Source organism: Erithacus rubecula (genome assembly GCF_903797595.1).
Source record: "Erithacus rubecula genome assembly, chromosome: 3".
Taxonomy (NCBI): Eukaryota; Metazoa; Chordata; class Aves; order Passeriformes; family Muscicapidae; genus Erithacus; species Erithacus rubecula.
This window is the reverse complement of record NC_136689.1, coordinates 29544125-29551777: the sequence shown is the minus strand read 5'-3', so window position 1 is coordinate 29551777 and position 7653 is coordinate 29544125. Positions and strand designations below refer to the sequence as shown.

The 7653-nt window shown below is 52.7% G+C and overlaps 1 protein-coding gene and 1 long non-coding RNA gene across 3 annotated transcripts; one reads left to right on the top strand and one right to left on the bottom strand.

Annotated features, from left to right (window-relative positions):
- The first annotated feature begins 524 nt into the window (after positions 1 to 524).
- On the top strand, positions 525 to 1945 carry LOC306800289. 2 transcript variants are annotated; one of them, XR_013773799.1, is made up of 2 exons: positions 525 to 784; positions 1575 to 1945. It is a non-coding gene; the product is annotated as an uncharacterized lncRNA (long non-coding RNA). The 2 variants fall into 2 exon arrangements; XR_013773800.1 differs by having other exon boundaries at positions 525 to 1435.
- Positions 1946 to 4932: 2987 nt separating this feature from the next.
- On the bottom strand, positions 4933 to 7436 carry TWIST1 (twist family bHLH transcription factor 1). The gene is given in 3 exon segments (XM_079301881.1): positions 4933 to 5652; positions 6232 to 6629; positions 6631 to 7436. Coding segments are annotated over 2 exon segments (570 nt in total). The 5' UTR covers positions 6846 to 7436; the 3' UTR covers positions 4933 to 5652; positions 6232 to 6274.
- Positions 7437 to 7653: the final 217 nt, after the last annotated feature.

The following is a 7653-nucleotide window of genomic DNA, read 5'->3' as shown; positions in this document are numbered from 1 at the left end:
AAGGAAGTAAAGGAAGAAAAGGCAGGAAGGAAGGAAGGAAGGGAAGGAAGGAAGGGAAGGAAGGAAGGAAGAGGAAGAAGGAAGGAAGGAAGAGAAGGAAGGAAGGAAGGAAGGAAGGAAGGAAGGAGGAAGGAAGGAAGGAAGGAAGGAAGGAAGGAAGGAGGAAGGAAGGAAGGAAGGAAGGAAGGAAGGAAGGAAGGCGGAAGGAAGGAAGGAAGGAAGGAAGGAAGGAAGGAGGAAGGAAGGAAGGAAGGAAGGGAAGGAAGGAAGGAAGGACGGAAGGAAGGAAGGAGGAAGGAAGGAGGAAGGAAGGAAGGAAGGAAGGAAGGAAGGAAGGAAGGAAGGAAGGAAGGAAGGAAGGAAGGAAGGAAGGAAGGAAGGAAGGAAGGAAGGAAGGAAGGAAGGAAGGAAGGAAGGAAGGAAGGAAGGAGGAAGGAAGGAAGGAAGGAAGGAAGGAAGGAAGGAAGGAAGGAAGGAAGGAAGGAAGGAAGGAAACTAACTGGTTAGGCGCACTGGAAGAGGATAGCAAGCTTGGACAGAATGGCTGCTGTTGGTTTTTTTTTCACAAACAAATAAAAAGCAGTTTAAGTAAAGCCTGCATATTGCTCATACATGTGCAAATATACACATGCAGAAAAAGATGTGATTTATGCTTGAATTTCTGCGAGCCTTTCTCTTCCCAGTGTTTACAAGGCGGGGCTCCATTTGCAAGTTGTACATCTGTTCGCTTCACGTGACATTTTCATAAAAGCCCTAACATCTGGTCAAAATAAACCTCCTTCAGGTACCTGCTTAACTTTTCACATGTCAAAATCCCTTCCCCTCTGAAGCTCTCCTTTCCTCCACGGCTACAGTCGCGTGTATTGCTCCTTTCTTGACTGCTTGTTTAATGACTCTGCCTCTGCCCGAATAGAACAAAGCAATCCTAATCATGAGGGGGAGACCCCGACCCTTCCCAAGAGCATCCTCCCTCACCTCGCCCCCTCCCACCTCCAGATTTCCCCGCATTAGGAGGGCAGAGCAGGTCTTCTTCCCGCCGCAATATTTCGCTTTGGGGTTTCTGCAGCTCAGCAAACAGCATTTGCGGGTCCCCCTCCTCCCCCGCCAAGCGAACCCGAGGTCCTGATCGGGCTAATATTTTGCACGAACGCTGATAATACTCCCAAAGTGAAACTATCAACATCTAATTGTCCCAAACTTATTCCGTTATTATTTCTACTGTATTAATTGCTCCTGATACCTTTTTAGCCATGTGTTATCCCAGCGTGGTTCGTCTTAATTATTTTGGAGTAAAACATTTATTTTCTTGCCCTTATCCATACAGTGAACAAGAGAATTTTTGTAAAGTTTCTACAAATTTAATGTTACCTCTTTATGAAAAGAATCGGAAAGTGTTGGCAAACCAAGACAAGGCGACTAGGTAGATAAGAACAGTGTAAGTGTTCCTGAGCGGGCGGAGGAGACAGGGAATTACCAAGAGAATGGACAACTTTTCCGCTGATCTGAATATTTAGTTTTATTTTGCGGGTTTTTTTTAGGATTTTAAAACGGGTGTTACCATCATCTTTCCTCAGCTTTATTGTTCGTGCTCTGTAAAACCGTTCTAAGCCTCCCGCAATGTCGATCACTCGGTCCGTGTAAATGGCCGGCTTGTTTGCTTTTAAAAAAGAAAAGGGGGACTTTTCTACAAGTGATTTTAACCTGCTCCACCTTCAAGTGACCTGCCAAATGCTCCTTCTTACTTTATAGACATCTGGGAATTCCATACATGCCTTAAACTCCAATTACACACCTTCTTCAAAGGACACGTGCTTTGATTTGCCAAGAACATTAAGTGGACTGAAGTCGAAAGAAGCTGGTGCAGAAGTTAATGCAAAATACATCCTGTGCCATGTTTACTGCGGGCAGGTTATGCGTGCAGCAAATAAAATAAGTCCTGATGGGATGTGGATGTGTGCGCCTCTTTTTTTCCTTTTGCTTTAGCCTCCCGGATCCCTTTACGGGGTGGATTGGATTTGCCGTCACCACCACCACCACCCGCTTCCCAGAGATGCTAATTTACGGCGGGAGCGCTCCCGCTCTCCCGGCGGCTCTGCTGCCTGCCGGAGCGGGCAGGTGAAGGCAAAGCGGTGTGAGCCAGGCCGGTGCAGCCACCGGGAGCTCCGGGGCAGCACCGGCGCCGCAGCCGAGCCTTTCCCGGGAGCCGCCGAGCCCCGCGGGCTCGCCCCGGGAGGCAGGTGCCCGAGCTGCCGGCGCCGCAGGTGAGTCCCTCTCCCGCTGCGCTTTTCCGTGACTTTTGTGCCCCCGCCCTCTCCCTCCGTTTCCCCCCACATCCCCACGGCGCGCTTGTTTGTTTTTCTTAAAATTACAGATGCAGGGAAAACCGCCTGACATCATGGGAGCGGGACAAGAGCGCACTTTGAAGGGCTCCTGGGCAGGACTTCAAGTGAAATCATACGCCGGGGAGGAATCCGATACCGGCTCGGAGAAAGCAGCGGGGCGGCCCCTGCCAAACCCAGGAATGTGCGAGGGCCCGCGGCCGGCGCCCCCCGCCCGCCGCCCCGCAGGAGGCGCAGCCCCGGCACCGCCGCTCCGCGCCCCGGCCGCACCGGCCCGGACCCCTCGGCCTGCGAATACACGGGACAGATTGATGCCTCTGAGAAGAAGAAAAAAAAAAAAAAAAAAAAAAAAAAAAAAAAAAAAAAAAAGCGAAATCAATCAGGATTTCCAAAGGCAGAGTTAATTTCCCGATTGCAAGAGTGTTTAAAATTCCCTGAAGGCAAATTAATATACATATAATTTCTTTCTTTCCTTCAGTAACCGTGACGCTGACTTAATAGTTTCTGGCTCTAGCCCGAGGAGCACCAGGCATCTGCAGTCCCCGATTTCATCCCAGAAAACGGTACGCTTTTTAAAGCATGTTTGTCTCTCTTTTCTGATTTTTTCTTTCTTTTTTTTTTTTTTTTTTTAATGAGGCTGAGGTAGAGGTTGTCAGCCGGGCTGAGTGCCTGCTGCCCGGGAATCCTGCGGCGCCGGCAGGGACTCACTCGGAAGGACACAGAAGTGAGAAAGAAAGACCTGCCTGTGGCATGAGCCCCACGGATAGGAATTAGGGATTTTTCTCACTCGGGTGTTTAACTTGCTGGAAAATTGTTGCACCGACTGGTCCAGAGTGCTCTTGCTGGTTGCAACAGGGCCAGTCAGGTTTAAGTTCACCAAGCGGGACCTCTCCCGATTTCTGAGGCCGAGCACAGTTTGATTCGTGACTTTTACAGTGCGATTGGTTCCTCGTTCATGTTTCGCAGGAATCCCCTTCCACGCCACGCGCCTTCTCTTCAGCACCGAACAGCTCGTCTGGTTGGCTGGTTCTTTCACTCCCGGGACCTGTTTCCTTTCTAAATGTGAGGATTTTCCTCCACCTTTCCCCAGTGCGATTTCTCCCCCAAAAGAAACAACCGAAATCTTCTGTAATCTACCAAATTCCCTTAGACCCACTGCCCAAGCTGCGCCGGCTCCCGGTGCCTCTCGCCTTCGCTGCAGCGAGGTAAGGCGGGCAGACATGACCTGCTCCTCGGTAATGCGGGGGTTCAGAGTCTCTGAGAGGGCAGCTGCGGGTGCCAGGGTGCCGGGGAAAGGCAGCGACCCTTCGGGAGCTCGCAAAGACTTCCCCGCCTCTCCATCACTGATAGCTGCGGCCACCAGGGCCGTCATCTAATTTTCAAGTCCTCGCTAATCCGTCAGTGCAAACAAGCGCTGCGGGCTCTCTACTGTAAAAATTGTGCACTGGCTAAAAATATGCCCGATATTATATTCATAATACCGTTATGTGGCTAATAGGCGGCAATATGTGGATGTGGAAACAAACACAGGCGATAAAGTAAACTCATGCGCTATGCAAACAGCCTCTGTATTGAAAAGCTACTCCATCCTATTTACCCCAGACCCTGGCCGCAGTCCGGCGGCAGAATCCCTGTCTCCACGGAGGGCACTGCTCCTCTCCTAGGGCAGCAGCGGTCCCTGCGCTCCCGCGCACCTCCCGCGGCCGCGGAGTCGCCTCTCCCCGCTCACTGCCCGGCTGCCAAGCTCTGGGAGAGGAGCAAGTGACAGCAGAGACTCAATCAGCTGTCCTTTTGTAAGGGTTTGTGTTGGGTTTTTTTGTTTTCTGGGTTTGTTTTGTTTTTTACAACTTCCCTTTCACCTTCCCTCCGAGCCCTCGGATCTGGAGGTTTCCTCTCTTTTGCTGCTCGGGTTCTTGCTGCATACCGGGACCCCACGGAAAGTATGGTGAGAAGAAAGAGGGGCAATATGCACCCTACACATAGAAAAGGAGAAGAGGGCAGGTTAGAGTATCCCTCCGTGCTTTGCACAACGAAAATGTGATCTCTAGTATATATATTATATAAAACCCTAGAGAGCAGAGCAAACATCACTTCCACCGGAAAACCCCACTCGCTAGACACTTCCCTATTTCAAGCTCACTTTCTTTTGCTTTGCTTTTGGGTGGACGAATCCCTATTTAAAACCGATGCCATTTCCTCAGGGATATCAGCAAAAGTACCGGGGGCTGGGGAACGAACCCCTCTCCTGCCTCACATCTGGGGGCAAAACGCGAAGGCAGGGGCAGAGTTCTGCTATGAAAACTCCGCTCCCCGCGCAGCTCGGCCGTGCCTGGCGTAAAGATTAAAGGGGGAGAGGGAGAGAAAGAGAGAAGAGACAATACTTTCCTCTGCAGATGCAGTGAGCTTCAGCACGGAATAATAAAGCTGTCTCAATAAATAACGTGCCTGTGTCTGTCAGTAGCTAGTTTATTTGCGTTTTTCGCCTGGTTTGTTTATACTAGTGCCCCCTCTCTCTTGGGTGTCTTTACAGCTCAACAAGCAGGTATTTATCTACAGTTTTAACCCTGAGTTCTCAGAGAAACCAAACTTTAAGGTTATTAAAATTTCAGTCATATTTATTTATTGCAGAAAAATAATATACAATGATATTTACAAAACAATCATAAAAATAGGAATGCATTTAGACACCGGATCTATTTGCATTTTAACATGGGTCATCAATAAATAAATAAAATGTTTATTTTTTTTTCTCAGAGGAAAAATAATAATAATAAAAAAGTTAGGAACAGGGTATATAACAGCTTGAGCCCAGCTTATTCCCCCCTAAAAAAAAAAAAAATAAAAGTTTTCATCTCTACAGGGATATTTTTGGTTGTCTGCTTGGTTTCATTCAAGAATGAAGAAAGTCCACAATAATGCAATAATGTATTTCCTTTCATCAGTGGCTCATAGACACGATCTCTTGGGAATGCATGCATGAAAACAAAGGGCAAATAAAAAATTTTCAAAAAAGTTCAATTCCAACATTCTTCGTCAAAAAAAAAAAAAAAAAAAAAAATCAAACGATTCAGACTTCTATCAGAATGCAGAGATGTGTGGATTGTACCGACGCCCAGAGGGTAGTCACTGTCCAAAACCCTTCTCTCTTTCTTTCCTTAAGTGCTCCCCACGCCCTGCTTTGAATTTGGATATTACTCTTCTAATTTCCAAGAAATCCTTGGTACATTTTTTGTTAGACAAGATAAAAAAAAATCGTATCCAACTTCAGAGTCTCTAGATTGTCCATTCTCTCCTTCTGTGGGAATAATGTCATCTGCAAAAACCCAGAAAGGGCGGAAAACTCGTTACTGAAACGAAAGTTACACAAACATCTACCTACACCTCTCTGCCTCTGGAAACACGCGTGTCGGGCAGGAATGGAGCAGGGAGAGCTCGCCGAGCGGGCTGTGCGATAGATACCCCAGCCCGGCGGTCCCCGGTGTCAGAGCCGAGGAAAGGAAAGCCGAGGGTAGGAAACCCTCATCGGGCAGCACATCGGCACGACATGGATTCACTTCAAAATACGAGCGGCCTCGGCGGCAGCAGGAGCCATCCCAGCAGCCCCGCTGGCTCGGCAGCGTTTGGTGCAAAAGTGATCTCGGGCCGGCCCCATCCGGCCGGGGCACACCCGCGCCGCCCGCAGCCCACCCCGCCCGGCCACGCGTGGGCCCCGGGCCCGCTCGGGCCGCGCAGGAGGAGGGACACCCGGAGCGGGGGAGGCACCTCCAGCCGCCCCGCTCCCCGGCCGCTCCGGGAAGCCAGGCCCCTCCGGGGGGTGCGGGCCCTTCGCCCCACGGCCACGCGTGCCCGGCTTCGCGCCTCCCTCCCGCCGCTTTCGGGGGCCCTGCCTTACCTAGGGCTCCTGCCGGGAGGATGCGGGTGGGGCACGCCGCCTGCTAGTGGGATGCGGACATGGACCAGGCGCCCTCCATTCTCCACACCGAGAAGGCGTAGCTGAGCCGCTCGTGGGCCACATAGCTGCAGCTTGCCATCTTGGAGTCCAGCTCGTCGCTCTGTAAGACCTGGTAGAGGAAGTCGATGTACCTGGCCGCCAGCTTGAGGGTCTGGATCTTGCTCAGCTTGTCCGAGGGCAGCGTGGGGATGATCTTCCGCAGGGCGGCGAAGGCTTCGTTCAGCGACTGCGTGCGCTGCCGCTCCCGCACGTTGGCCATGACCCGCTGGGTCTGCAGCTCCTCGTAGGACTGGGGGCTGCCGCCGCCGCTGCTGCTGCCGCCGCCCCCGCCGCCCCCCGCCCGCCCCGCACTTCTTGCCCCGCTTGCCTTGGGCCGGGCTGCAGGGCTCGTCCGCGGCCCCGACGGCGCCGCCGGCGCTGCGGCGGCTGGAGCGGCGCTTGCGCCCCCCTCTCTTGTTGTTGGGCAGCTGCTGCCGGTCCGGCTCCTCTTCGCTGTTGCTCAAGCTGTCGTCGGCGGGGGAGACTGGCGAGTTTGACTCGTCCTGCTGCATCATCTCTGGGGGGAGACGCGAGAAGCGGGCCGGGAGGGGGGGGAGGGCAGGGAGAAGAGGGGGGCACCTAACCCGCCAGCTCCCCCCTTGATCGGCTGCTTCGCTGGCCTGCGAGGAGAAGGAGGAGGGAAGGAAGGAGGGAGGACCTCACTTTGGGGGGAGGGGGGATGGCATCAGGATCCAAGAGGAAAAAAATAAAAAGCCAACCAAAAAAAAAAAATCCCTCCCGATCCCTCCTTGGAGCCCCTTCGAGGTGTCTGGGATTGGGAGAAAGTTGAAGTCTTGGAGGTTCTTATAGCTCCTGCTGGCGGAAAGTTTGGGGGCAGCAGTGTCATTGGCCTGACGTGGAGAGGAGGGACTTTTGCTGAGTTTTATAGGAAAGTTTCCGCTTCCCCCCCTCCACGCCCTCCCCCAATTATTTTTTTTCAAGCCATTCACAAGTGATCCGGCTTCCCCACACGCACGCACATACATCCTTACCCCAAGCTCTTTCTCGGCTTCCCTCTCCGCGGCTTCCCTCTCAAACTCCTTCGGCTAGCCCTCGGTTTTGGGGTGGTGCTGAGGGGCCGGGCCGGGGGGTTATGGGGGTGCCCAGCGCCCGGTGAATTGCTGCGGAGGGGTCAGCGAGCGGCTCAGTGCCTGTGCCGGGGGCAGCCGCCCCGAGCGGCCGGCAAAAGCCCGCTCGTCTCCGGCTTTCCTCGCCGCAGAGGGCAAGGCTTGTAGCGGAAAGAAGGAAAGGGAAATAACCCGCGGGACAGAACCCAGGCACATCCTAATTTTGACCCGCTTTAGCACACGCCGCACTCCCGAT